General features: G+C 35.6%; 3 protein-coding genes across 6 annotated transcripts; 1 reads left to right on the forward strand and 2 right to left on the reverse strand.

The window, feature by feature from the left end:
* Positions 1 to 458: 458 nt before the first annotated feature.
* ube2wa (ubiquitin conjugating enzyme E2 Wa) lies at positions 459 to 3,639 on the reverse strand. The gene is made up of 6 exons (XM_027011066.3): positions 3,283 to 3,639; positions 2,594 to 2,685; positions 2,236 to 2,338; positions 1,994 to 2,149; positions 1,791 to 1,866; positions 459 to 1,602 (listed from the first exon to the last, which is right to left on the reverse strand). Exons 1-6 carry the CDS (start codon positions 3,295 to 3,297, stop codon positions 1,589 to 1,591), a joined length of 456 nt encoding a protein of 151 aa, XP_026866867.1. The 5' UTR covers positions 3,298 to 3,639; the 3' UTR covers positions 459 to 1,588.
* A 742-nt stretch (positions 3,640 to 4,381) lies between these two features.
* Positions 4,382 to 7,028, reverse strand: elocb (elongin C paralog b). Of its 4 annotated transcripts, none has more exons than XM_027011067.3 (4): positions 6,873 to 7,028; positions 6,397 to 6,421; positions 5,184 to 5,327; positions 4,382 to 4,903 (listed from the first exon to the last, which is right to left on the reverse strand). In XM_027011067.3, exons 2-4 carry the CDS (start codon positions 6,398 to 6,400, stop codon positions 4,713 to 4,715), a joined length of 339 nt encoding a protein of 112 aa, XP_026866868.1. In that variant the 5' UTR covers positions 6,401 to 6,421; positions 6,873 to 7,028; the 3' UTR covers positions 4,382 to 4,712. The 4 variants fall into 4 exon arrangements, with proteins under 4 accessions (XP_026866868.1, XP_026866869.1, XP_026866870.1 ...); XM_027011068.3 differs by having other exon boundaries at positions 6,779 to 6,967; XM_027011069.3 differs by lacking the exon at positions 6,873 to 7,028 and adding an exon at positions 6,727 to 6,853.
* A 175-nt stretch (positions 7,029 to 7,203) lies between these two features.
* Positions 7,204 to 8,980, forward strand: tmem70 (transmembrane protein 70). Its single transcript, XM_027011056.3, has 3 exons — positions 7,204 to 7,501; positions 8,130 to 8,229; positions 8,378 to 8,980. The coding sequence occupies exons 1-3, from the start codon at positions 7,286 to 7,288 to the stop codon at positions 8,821 to 8,823; spliced, it is 762 nt and encodes a 253-aa protein (XP_026866857.2). The 5' UTR covers positions 7,204 to 7,285; the 3' UTR covers positions 8,824 to 8,980.
* The last annotated feature ends 5,331 nt before the right edge of the window (positions 8,981 to 14,311 follow it).

Below are 14,311 nucleotides of genomic sequence, written 5' to 3' on the forward strand. Positions count from 1 at the left end.
ATTTAATAAATGTATGTATACGGCTGTCCTTACCAAATTGTTACTTTTTTTATTCACTATATGAAGTGAGACAAAAATGCCTTTTTGCTTACTTGTAAGTGATAAAGCATCATGAAACCTATTACGAGGTAAAATTCCTGCATCTACCACCTGCAGTTCTGTCATTTTACTGGGCAGAATTTTTTCAAAGAATACAGCATGCCTAATACCAATGATTATACTGCCCCCTAGGGATAAGAGCAAGTTCTAAGAAAAGAGTCTAAATTAAATGCGCAGATAGGACTTCCGAGGTCCACTGTAGTACAGCTAGTGTGCTTTTTGACTGAAGTTGGCCGATGACTCCATTGCCTCAGATCAAAAGTGTGCTCCATTATCAAAATGGTTTTCAATTTAAAGGTCATCAGCTGACATATGCTGAGACTACATCAGTGCATAAATTAAATGCTAGAAACCTGCACTCATTTCAAAATATATTATTTTTTTTAATTAGAACTTTTTGTTTAAATAAAGTTAAATAACAAAAACATAACCTATATCACACAAATTCAAATGAAAGTTGCTAGCCTTAAAGCCCCAGCCATACATCATTCTTAGTCCTGCAATAACAGCCTTTGATTAACATTTTCATGTTTAAAACGCTCTGTTAATAGACTCAGATCCGTTTCCAGGCAGTTGCAGAGTTCTTTCACCAATTAACAACTGGGGTTTTAAATGGCAGAGAACAACTAGCAAAGGGGGGGGGGAAAAAAAAAAAAGTCTTTCCCAGCACTGCAATATTTAAGAGCATTCACCTACTAAACAAGAAACATAAAATCCATAAAGAACCTGAAGTAACAGCATTACATGAAAGATTAAGTGGCTGTTTCTTTTTCTAAAATCAATTCTTTGCAGGCAGTGGGGAAGAGGTGTGTGCATAAAGAATGCATGGACCTTGGCCGATGCCAATTCCTTTCTTTCATATCATTATGTATCAGTACATCAATAACCAACCATCTGCTGGAATAGTTCTTCTGCTAATCTAGTACAAATTCATTATTACCTTGAATTTGGGTTCTGGCCAAACAAAGGTTTCATTACTCTACATTGACAAAACAGAATAGTGTGCACTTCTTAAATTTCACAGTGCATATTACAGTGAGACAAAACCAGAAGTTGTCTTTGCTTATAATGCTTGATCCCAGTTTTCTGATTACACATTGGACTGTCTATCTTTGATACCCTAAGCATGCTTAAATGATTATTGCACAAAAGGCATCAACCTGGCAAGGCTTGAGAGAGAGAGAATCATGTGTCATTCCCCAAATGATAAAAAAAAATAATAAAAAAAATAAAAGGAGGAAGTGAGGTGTTTGAGGGACTGGACTCCCATACACTGCAACGACTGCTTTGCTTCATAATATGCACATATGGAGGTTTACATTCCTGTAGTTTTCAGCCCGCTGAAGTGCATGACCCCAAGGTCATTTCCCAAGTAGCCACAGAGGTCTGTTTGCTCAGTCTAGTGCCAAAGACTGAATATCAAAAAAAGTGCAGATGTACCACCAGTGAGTCTGTTTTCCATTACAGTATACTAAAAGTCCTAGCACTACTAGCATGTATCATCTGCAAAGAGAAATAGAATATGAATGAGAAAAGGGAGGAAAAACAGCAACATAATCATGCTTTGAAATGATCATTTCATTTAAAATAATTAGGCAATAATGTGTGTTAACCCTTTGTATTTTTGTTTTAAGATGCTAAATCCATAAATCCCTATACATGAAAGTTCTGTTCAAGAACAATGGACTTACCATGATACCACCACTTTGTTTTCTTTGGGTTTTTGTTACATGTCCGTACATAAAATGAGTTATCCGGTGGGCGTCGCTACACGGAGTTCACCAAACAAAATAAAAACCAAAAATCAAACAAAAAATTTAAGTCATCACATGCTTCCTATTATATAATCTGAATAAATAATCCACCAGAGTTTAATAACAGCCACAACATTTACCTTCTCTTTGCAACTTGAGAGCATGCTGATAATGCTAAGACACACAGACTGAACCGAGAGTGCTGGGGACCAGTCCTCTGTTAAAATGGACAGACAGATATGTCCATTGCTGTACACATGTGGATGGACAGGAATATTCTCTCCAGTAAACATTACCTGAGTAAGAAAGAGCAAGAGAGGATTAACAATAGATTAACAACAGATTGAACAATTTAATGCGATTCTCCAGACACAAAATTTACCTGAGGTGAGTCAAAAGGATAACGACTGCTGAATTTGAAGAGCAGCTGGAATTTTTCACCCTCGTATAGAGTACCAGGAGCACCCTCCATATCTATAAACCACCTACACAAAGACAATATAGACAAGAAAATCAATCCAACTTTTTAATGCCTGCATGTATGAATAATATAACAGAACAGCTTGCATACAAATTGAGAATGTGATAAAACACTGGGTCAAAAGCACTGTGGATACCTGTAGGTATTTACATCTATCTGCAGATTAAATCTTTTGCTTTTTTGACTCGTTACCATTATTCTTTTTTTTTTTTTTAGTAATTGCTCTGGTAAATACATTATTTTAAATTGGGACACTTACTCTGTGATTGTATTTTGCACACTCCTTTCATTCAGTGTCATCCCAGGGGGTGGATCACTTTGCAAAGCCAACAGTTCTTTTTGCAGCCTTTTCTATAGGTTAAAAACATTGCAAGAGAAAGCATAAATATAACCTAAACAAAGAATCACGAAAATACACCTCAGACAACTATCACAGGAAATACTAGCAAAGTTGCATTCAGTATACAAACAGCTAGCTATCTAGTTAGCTATTCAAATGCCTGAAATGTCTAGCTAGATTAGCTGTTACCACTTATCACCTGACCTCCACTATCGTAACTTCCTTTCTATAGTCATCTTAAATCCTTAACGCCTGGCAACAGTATTTTTGGACGACACGAATTATTAGAACTATTTATTTTCCTTATCAGGGATTACAGACCTTTGGCTAAAATTTGCAAAAGCCGTTACTATGAGGATGTTGTTAAGATAGATGACCGGGTAGCTAGTTATAATATAGCTACCCGAGCTAGCAAACAAGCTAGCTAACGTAATAGCTGGCTAACGACAGGCTTGTTAAATATTTGCGATTCTAGAACTCGATTAATGAATAGCACTTTAATAACCACGAACATAATGAGGACGGGTACAAATACTAGCTCAGGAAATAAAATAAATCTGTAATGGTTTTTGGATTTCCTCGACTGTTTACTGTAGGTTGCCACTCACCTGCATTGACGCCATGATGGAACCCCCCTAACTGGATAGGCGCGTGGATAGATGACGTTTGCGCAGATCCTTTCTGTGAATTCAATTGAAACCTTTTGGGTGCATTGCAAGCTTGACTGATGAATTTTAGATAGGAAATAAGATACAATTCGATCAACCGCTTTATACAATGAATGTAGTTAAGATTAAAACACTTGTAACTGTCTTCTTAATGGTGTTCTCGCAATGCGTTTTAATCTCAGTGTTTAGCCCCCGTCAGGATTCGTTGTATGAAACGCCACCGCTTTTAAAAGCAAGAATTGTCTGCAGAGCTCCAACTGCTCCGTGTTTTTACAGCAGATGCGGTACTCCGCGACCCTTGTCATTTCTCGGACACGACTCACCGCGGTAATCCGAGTGTGTAAGGGCACAATGGAAAATATTCCCCCAGTGACAACGGCACTGGGGATGATACCGTAAATATCTTACTCCCTTGGGAACAATAATTAAATTGAGTTAACAGCTCGGTAACGGCAACTGTTAATCTAAGACAGATTTCTTTCTAAGGAATTTTGCCGTAATTTTACTACGAAAACTTCAAACACCAAACAGAAAAAAAATGTTTGCATTAGCCTCATTATTGTCTATTTTTATTATAAGCCTAGATTGCATGATATAGCTAGAAAACAATTTCTAGATAGAAACAACTGGTTTGTTGCGCGCCATAACAGTCAAAATAGGCCCGAAAGCATATTTTCCCCGTTTGTCGTGAACATAAGTGCGGTCATGATCACGCACCCGACTGGTGTACAAGGTTACGCTGATTAACCCAGGGGCGTATCGCTATTACCGCATTGCCACTTGGTGTAAATGGGCTTTACTGGGGTACCCGCAGTATGTGCAATAGACCAAGTAAAAAATAAACAAAATATAGCCAGGGGTGAAATTAACCATTCATGGAAGAAAATGATGTCTTTTTCCTAGTAGTACAAATATCCACGTTTAAGCAACCATCACGAACAGCCCCGACAGCTGGTGAGCAATGCATGTGGATTAACAAGGGACAACGGACAAAAAGATGAATAGTGGAAAGATACAAACAAAATACACAAGTCCCAAATATTTTTTCGTGTAATTTTTATGTGGCAAAAATGTTCAAATGAAGTTATCACATTGAGCACATGAAGAGATCATGGCATTGTTATTAATTTCTGTAAGCATATTTTGCAAGCATATTTTATTAATTCGGCTATATAGAAAGAAAATGGATCCAATTTTGACATGTACTGATAACTATGATTTTTTAAAAAGTAACATAGGAAAACACTGCCGTCACTCATTTTAATGTTTCTTCACCTACTTTGCTCACAAATATTCCATATTGTGGGGAAACCAAATAAATACATTTCTGAGATTGTGTGTTTTCTACATATGTAAGAGCATGCACATGTTTAACAATCCAAGAAGTTCGCTGCCATCAGAAGTTCCAGGGCTATCTCTGGAGCAATGGGGAATTCTGGGATTTCTGTGGAGCTGTTTGTGTACCGTACTTTGTATGTGAAATACATGCAGACTTTAGAGAGAACATGGGAGGGTATCTCTCTGAAATTAACTTCATTGGTTTCATTTTCAGCAAACTGGCCTGTTGTGAAAAGAAAAAATCATGTAAGAAATTGACAATGTATGTTTTTTCAAACACTAAAAAAGAGGAACACATCAAGTCAAGCAAAGTCATTATTATTAATGATTATTCATCATTAAAAATCATCACAATAACACAAGAAAAAATATTGAAATGTTATTCACGAAGCAAATAACATAGCTATAGCTGGTGGCAAACAGCATATGGCAAAAAAGTGATAGCTAAACATTAACAAGCAAATGTATTTTGTATTATCAGCATTACATCAAACACTACCCACCAGGGCCACTCAGCATTGCTTTAATTGTTCCAGATGTCAGCGCATGTTCTCTCTTCACAATGAACTCATGGCCATCAGAAGAGATTAATTTCACATACATGGCATCTGGCCCTTCACAGCCCCCATATGTCTTCTCTTCACAGTCTGAAAAATGAGTCACTTTATGAAGTTTTTAACATCTGACTTCATTTATTTTATTTAATAGTTCTATACAACAAAATACATGTAATGAAACGTACAAGACAAAAATGAGCACTTGTTAAGCAATATGTGACAATGTGAATATTGTGACTACTATGATTAACAGTTATTTGTACTTTATGGGATCTGTAGAAACACTTAAGATTTGTCATATTATTGCCATCATGCCCACAATATAAGGTAAGTCAACTTACATTTGATGAGAAGCACTATTTGTAATTACAAATGCTTGATAGTGATGCACAAGGTATTGAATACTACTACACAAAATTAATTAAACAGAAGCTTCCACCACAAAACAAGTTTTTTTATTGTTAACATATTTTTATCACGTCCATTACTTAAACTAAACTCTCCTATAAAAACAACCCATTTACCCCAATTATTTTTAAAAAATAAAATTACAAACAAAATAAAAATGAAAAAACAAAACAAAACAAAACAAACAAAAACAAACAAACACACAACCAAGTGCTTCAGAAACACCTGATTTACTTGAGTATTCAAACCATATTTCTATTCCAGTAGCGCTAGACCACTTGTCCACCAATTAGTAATGGTAAATAATCTGGGCTTCAACATCCATTCTGCAGTGCACCTTTTACTTACTGCCTTAAATCTTACCTGAATGCTATACTACTAGGATTTTATGACCACGCTATAGAAGAAAATGTTGCAAATGCTTCACAGACTTTCAAAGGTTTTCATTAGACATCTTAATGACTGATTGATCGTTGTGAATTGTCTTTTAATTGCAGTACTTTCAGAAAGCTTTGTTTTAATTTAGCCTTCTGACACACTAGAAAAACATCATCAAACTGAGAGGGCTGAGAAAAGACATACATGTATAGCATATAAACAATGGAGAACGTATTATCTATATTGATTGCAAACGTCAAATTTGTCAGTGTTCTACAGTAAGCAAAATATTGTACTGTTAGCAGACCTCGCGATCACAACTCGATTACACTAGCTAATCTCTAAAGTACAGAAGAAGAGTAATATTGCTTACCCATATTTTGTGTTCCTCTCTATATCTGAGAATATAAACAATATTAATAAGTACAAAACGATTCTGGTTAATTCAAAATTTTAAACGGGTTCAAACGGGTTTAGAATACTGTTAATATCCCAATGTATATGGAATTTATATTCCTAGTAAGCTACCATCAATTTTCTGTAAAGACAACAAAACACTTTTGGAAATCGTTCCGCATAAACGCGTCTATGAATGTAAATGTAATACAACGATGTCCTATTATTACTGATTATACTATCTCTGCTGGCTATTCTGTACGTTACCCAGGAACCTTTTAGCTAATGTTAGCTACTAATATCTTACCTAGCACAGTAGGTAGCTAGCTAAGTTAGCTAGCTGACTCACGTAAGCTTACCAAGATGAACGCACTAGAACACGCATCACCAGACTGGGAGAAAAAAAACCTTAGACAACATGTGTTCCGTGTACTGTACACCATCTGTATTTACCTTGGGACTGTATAATTCGTCGTATTTTCCACGACAAACTATAATTTCAAGTGTATAGCTAGCGAATGCCTGTTGTCTTGTGTCCACAACAGGAAACAGGAGTCTTTCAAGACAGTCAGTTCCGTTAAAAACCCTTCAAATTATAAGTCTTCGGTACAACGACCATGTAACTTTATTTTAGACATAAATATTAGCGTTACTACCATGTCTCATGTATCGTGGGGAAAGTATAAATATGGATAGACAAAGGAATTCGTTTAACGTATTTTTTACAACCCATTTACCGTTGTCCTCCACACTGATGGTGGCGTGCTTCCAAAATTACTGCGTGAGTTGGATTTGTCATAGCGGAATTAAATTTGTTCCGGGTGGGTTTGCGAGGTGGCTCTGGATCACATTCGCTACCGCTGGTTATGCGGTTGTTTGAAAACGTTTCGATAATGTACCAGATACGTGTTTTATCAGGGTTGCAGTATAGCTCAAGAAACGTCCTTCGTGGCAGTGTTCACCTTTCCACCAACACTCACAAGCAATGTAAAGATTTTGACACCTATGCTGCAACTTTGACAAGAAAGGTTAATTTACACTATCCATTACAAAGGGCATTATTAAAAGCCGAAACGAATAAGGTAAACATTTAATAATTCTACATTTTATGCTTTGTCATATCAAATGAGTAAGCAATAATCCGTTGCATAAACATTAGTTAGCCATTTAGAGCTAGCGTTAGCAAGCTACAAAACAGTAATTTATATCTTTACTAGACTAAGAACCTTTTGTAAGTCTGGATAAGAGCGTCTGTTAAATGTCATAAATGTATATGTAATGTTCAGACAACGATAAAACCGTTACTGATGCATCGTAAAACTTCAAGCTGTCTGTAACATAACTAAGCATGGCATATTTCTCCTTGCCTAAAGGTTTACTCTGACGCCATTGTTTTCCATTAACGTCAATGTACAAGCAAGCGCTTTCAACCGTCGCGAGCCAATAATATAACTGTCACTCTCCTTTATATTTTCACCGTTATTAGTGTCAAATAAACAATAGCAGGGTGTTTGCATATATGCAATGAACTGCAATGATCGTTTATTTGGTGTGCTTACGAGCGTATTACTCGGTATGAGTAATACTTTTGTCTATCCAACTCTTGTCTATAATGTAAAGACCTGGGACGAAGAAGATGTTTAAGTGTATAGTTGTTATTTGTGTATAGTTCAAAGCGTCACCTCTGAGTGTATATTCTTACCTTGGAAGGTTCATTCATACGTTTATGGAAGATGCTATTCCTCCCAATCGGCCAGCCCTGAGGAGGGAGTTTTGATCTATACAGGGAGTCTGGGGAAGGCTGTGCTTGGTATTTCTCCTTTTATTCTTTGTTCTCAGATTTTAAAGTAATTTCACATTTAGCTTTTGTCAATATTTCCAGTTGGGAAAACAACCAAGAATTCATCATAGTTGTGTTGCTCTCTCATGAGCCTAACACATTTTTGTTTGAATTGCAGGAGTGAAGTTTTTCTCCTACTCTACCACTGTGTTCAGTGTGTGTGTGATGCCCTATGTCCTCATGAAGACTGGCATTGGGATTTCCAGTTTGGTGCTGAAGGTGGCCTTCTGTGGCTTACTTGGGTTCTTCACATTTCTAACACCAGTACTCCTCCACCTCATCACTAAAGGCTATGTGGTGCGCCTCTATTATAACAAGCAAACGGACGTGTACACAGCTGTCACTTACAATGTGCTCCTGGTGGAGAAAAAGACAGTGTTTCACCAGAGTGATGTCAGAATCCCAGACATGAGCAGGTTGTTCACTAGTTTCTATGTGAAGAAGCAGTCAATGCTCGTGAACCCAATGCACTTTGACTTGCCACATGACTACAATCACCTCATGGGTTATGATAAGCCCTTCTCATTTGACATGGAAGAAGTAAACAAACCTGACAAAAATTAACAGGTTTTCACTCATCAGTGGTTGCAGACAGGGTTACTGTAACTCTTCAGATGGGTCTGTTATGAACAGTATCCTGAATATTGAATTATGTTCAGTTATAATTGTGTAACTTGTGTAAATTTGAAACTATAAATAAAAGTAAGCGTGTTATATTTTCTGCCCATGATACTTGAATTTTATTTATGGTCAGTGCATTTAAAAGTGAAAGTTTTAGTGAATCTAGTTTTGTATAAGAAAACTAGTTTGTTTTATTTAGTTTTTATATATAAATATAGCATATTTCTATGTTATATTTATTGATATTTTTGACAAAAGATTTACCTCTCTAGAATATGATTTTTTTCTTGGAAATAGTTCAATATATTTTATCACAAGATGTTTCATGTATTTGTAAAACCTTACAAGCTATCATGAGCAAGGTTTTTCACATGAACAGTCACCACCTGCTTTTTTTTTTAGAAACACTTACCTTTTTCCTACAACTCACTAGCCACTTTATGCTCTCTGAAAATAAATGTGATGCATATGCCCAAGACTTCTTTTTCCAGTAGTTGTTTCCTTATTTAACATTTCTATTTTAGAGAAAAAAAAACCTTGCCATTTTCATTAGAGGTTTTGATTCCTTTGATATAAATTTTGTATAGCAGCTTCTTGCAGCTAGGATTCGACCATTGTACAACCATGCACCTATATTGTTCTCAATCTTATGTGAATTTTGGCCATATGTTGAGCTGAGTGGGATTTTGCAGAAATGCAACTCCTATGTTCCTCAGAATCTATAACTGCGGTATGAATATGATGGTAAGTAAAAAATAACATACAGTATGTATATTTAACATGGAACCAGTTGTGGTGTTATACTGTATGGAATATGTTTTTTTGAAGTAAGACCAGCAAAAAGTTTGGCTTAAAAAAAGTCATGACTGAAATCAGTGCCATCTGTTTTTTTTATTCTGTTTGTAGCCTATGAAAATTTATGAAATGTGGATAACATCATGAACCAGGATTTTCACTAGATGCTGTTTTGAAAGAAATATATTTCTGGAGTAATTGATATTTGGAAATATGCATTTTACCACCTAAATTTGGATAAAACTGGTGTGTAAAAATGTTTTGCCTCAAGAGATATACTTTAAAACATATATATATTTATTTTTTAATACATATATTGCCAAATATAGTGTTCTTCATTGATATTTTAGGCTGTTACTTGCTAATACTGTGGTGTTTGTGTTCAGGACCAGTGTATTATCTGTCAGTGAGGGGATCACCGTGTTACAATGGAATGGACATAATAAATATAAACTACACTATGATTACAAGTAAGATTTTTTTCTCTCCAATACACAATTGCTGGTAAATGTTTTAGATTTGCATTCATGTGCATAGTGTGAAAATACTATTTATACCTTTATTGTTTTAACTCTTAAGATAAGAATAATCAGATTACAACTGAGCTGATATTTACCCTGCATTTTTTAACACAATTGCACATGCTGGAATCTATATAGCTACTCGGTACAAAAATTGACCATGGTTAGATTTGTATGAAACTATCAAGACTTTTGCAAAATTCAAAATATGCAATGCCATAAAAGGAGGTATGATCTATTGGAATGTGGATCCGTTTTCTTGGCACATATTGTTAAACAGGTATGTTGGCTTCTCTGATACAAAAACCATTCACAAGTCCTTTCCATTGCCTTTGAAAACATATTAAGATAATGTGGTAGGTTCTTCATATAACTACAGTTTTGTTTTGTTTTTTAAATTCAAATAAGGCATGCATTGTCACAGCTAAAATTTTGGTTTTATGTATTCTTTCTCTTTAATCTCTAGGGATAATACATACTTTGCATAAATCTAAACATTAGTTAAACATTAACTTTCTCATAAATCTAATCATTAGAATTGATTGCACAATCTCCATCACCATTTGGGAGGGCTGTAGTACTGCTCTTCGTTCAGATGCTATTTTGAAAGGTTACATCAGTACTTCTTTCTGCTTCTGTTATACAGACATTTAATCGTTTAAAAAGGAATACCTGTGCCTTTTTGTCCAAAGTAACAAGCTGACAGATTTCCATCAGGAATTATCAATGATGAGCCATATTTCATATCCTCACTTGATATAGCAAAAGGATTCTCAACATAGGTTATGCAACCTTAACAAATCTTTCACACTTCAGTGGGGGAAAATAGTATTTGGATAATGACATATACAGTAACCTTCAAGAATTAGTAGGAGGTATAGCGTTAGTATGCCACAATTGTTATGTAAGCATAAAATACTTTACAAACCTCTGCCTGATTAACCAGTGAATTTTGCTTCATGAACCAGAAGGTATGGTAAGTAAAAATTTGAAATAGGAAAGCCCACATCACCTTTAAGAGCCAGCCACATTTGGGGACATGGTTTCCGTTCTATCGCCCCAATATTTCTGTTCTGTCACCCCATTCAGCTTCCAGTCAAGACCTCACTCATACTAGCACCAATTATATCTCCCTATCACTTCTCCATTCCCTACTTATTGATTATTCTCCATATCTGTTCCTCCCTCCCACCTTCCCTATCTCACCCCACAGGAGATGTTTCGCAGCACTTCTCATCAGCCTTCTCTAGAATAATTCCCTTCTCTAGAATAATTCGTAGCTCACTTTTGCTTGCTTGAGACAGCTGCTTTTGCTTTTCGATAAACCCGCTTGTCCCCACAACTCGCACTGTGCTCTTCTGTCAGCAACATATGCGTTTACTGAGACATTGAAACAGGACTTGGGAATGAAATCCCAATAAACTGAATATATTAGTAAACCTTGTAAAAATGTTAATACATTTATCCATTTAATTATCTTAATACTGCCATGCATTTTTGCTTTGTTTTCATTTTTTTTCTTTATTTTTTTTATATTGTTTGTGTTGTACTACCTGATGTCATCCAGAGGAGGATGGACTTCCTCTTTGAGTCTTGGTTCCTTTCAAGGTTTCTTCCTCCTGCTCATAGGGAGTTTTTTCTCCACGCTGTCGCCTTTGGCTTGCTCATTGGGGATTTGTCCCAAACAGCTGTAAAATTGCTTTGTGATAATTGTAAAAAGGGCTATAGAAATATAGTTGACTTGACTTCTTTCTTGAGGATCACAGACAAAAAGCAATGTTTCTTTTTTTGGTCTAGTGATGTATGTTTTTTCAGTGAAAGAAAGCAATGTATCTGAAGGTTTTGCAGCCCTTTTAACTTGTCTTACTGGTTGGTTTAGTCTAAACTGAATGCATTTGCGTTGGAACACACCTCCCCTGTCCTACCTGAACATTTTCTTCAGCAGCCACTGAAATTTGTGGTCTGGAAGGCTGACGTGAAAACCTAGTACTAAGTCAGAATAGGAGTTAGAAGAAAAGGCATGCACCTCTCATAAAATTATCACCCAGTACATGTGATTTGTGTAATGTGTATCAATCCAACACCAAATGCTCACACGAGTAAATGGTCTGTGTCAGAATAATAACAGCATCGACTGTATAACATGTCAGGCTGTCCATTTGAATTCTTCACTTCTCTTGTGGCATAGAAGAGTGTCCTAAGACTTCCCCTTTTTGACAGTTGTTTCTCTATTTACATTTCTTACTATATTTTCTGAGGAAAACCCCAGGGCTTAGATTAGATGTTGTCAAATATCTTTTACAATTGGTTAGGATTTGAAAATGCCTTTGAACTTGTGAGATCATGGTGCTACTTTATGATTTTACCAGAGTTATGCTAGTTGTAGTAGTGTCTTTTTACCATAAGGGGTTTTGCAAAAAAAAAAAAACAACTAGTATGTTCTTCAGAATCCTTGACCATTTGGTATGAGTATGATGGTAAGTACAGAGTAAAAGGTTTTCATAGTTTATATGATGTATGACACATATTTTGGATTGTCATGACTGAAATCTGTGATGCCTGTGATGATTTTTTACCAGTGACTGGTAACTAAATCTATGCTTCTATTTGTGATTATGTAAACATTAATAGACAATCAATTTGGCTTCCTTTAGTCTTTGAGTCAGTCTCTATAAGCCCACTATTAGATGTGCAAGAGCTCTTTTGATTACCACAAATGTCTTGGATCACTCTTAATGAACATCAGCTCTCACATTTTCTGCAAATATAAATAATCTGTTAAGCATGAATATAAAATGTTGTTTGTTGATTAAGTCTGTTGATTATGTTGACTTTGCTTTTACAACCAGTTTCTAAGATTAAATGTTTAATGCATGGCTCCCCGTCTGCCCTATAGTAAAATTATGATGGTAATAACAAAACCAAACATTAGTTATTGCATAAGTTGAACATAAAGTTAATATTTTGATTCTTTATTTCAGAGATGTTCAAACCCAAACCTTACATTTTTATTAGTGTCCTGAACATTGAGTGCTGTGATTGGAAAATATGTTCTATGAAGTAATTTTGGTCCTGAATAAAACATCCTGGAGCAAATGGTTTAAAGTTCACCTCTGCTGTATTGATTCAGTATTACCCTTATTTTCGTTTCAGTAAATGAGAGAACTTGAATTTATCTGCACAAATTTGAAAGTAATTTCTGTGATTTTTAGAACTGTAATTCAGTTGTAATCTGTTGTAATCCAGTTTCTTTAAAAATAACTTTTCAGGACCGATATACTACACATCAGTAAACATGTCACAGTGCAACAAAGAAATCAAGCTGTTTAATATTACCTAGACTGCAATTCCAAGTAAGTCTTAACAAGCACATAATGATGCTTTCACTGAAAGGGACGTTTTATTTATTTTGCCATTGCAAACTTTAGTGACTTTAGTGAATTAGTGACAATATTTGGTATTTTAGGTATCCTGGGCAACAATAGCCAGAATGTAAACTGAACTATGATAGTTCACCTCTAGAAAAATATATGGAGGTGAAAAGAGTTTACAATTGCTGTAGGTGGAGTATCTGGACATACAAGAGATTAGCTAGCAGGACTTAATTAGTTACAATGTATGTGGAAATAAAAACATTAACACTCTGACATGGTGATTTCTTTCTCTTAGCCTTAGAAATCTCTGAAGATCTGCTATTCCACAAAATTTCCTCTTTGAGGGTATGATGTAACTGAAATAAGAAAAATGAGCATTACCATGTTTGAGTACTTTGAAAGATAATTCAGTGGTCAAGTCTAGTGGCATGTTTTGATGGTTATGCAAATTAGCAGTATATTTAGTGCAACCCTTGAAATCAGAAGAGAATGAGGCATCTATTCAATTTTTATAAAAGCAAACCTGGTAATGATCTATGGAAACACAGTACAGTTGGTGTAGCTTTTCAGGTGAAATGCTGCACATAGCCCTTTGTGTGGATAGTAGTAATGAAGTCATGAGGCCAGTTTTTACTGTCATCGTTTCAGTCAAACTGTCTGATTAATGTTTGTTCTGCATTTAATCTTTCAGTGTACACACGTGTGCAAGTTGAAGTCAAAGTTGTGATCCTGTATAATTTT

The sequence above is a fragment of the Electrophorus electricus genome, chromosome 11 (assembly GCF_041902795.1).
Source record: "Electrophorus electricus isolate QZ-2024a chromosome 11, ASM4190279v1, whole genome shotgun sequence".
Taxonomy (NCBI): Eukaryota; Metazoa; Chordata; class Actinopteri; order Gymnotiformes; family Gymnotidae; genus Electrophorus; species Electrophorus electricus.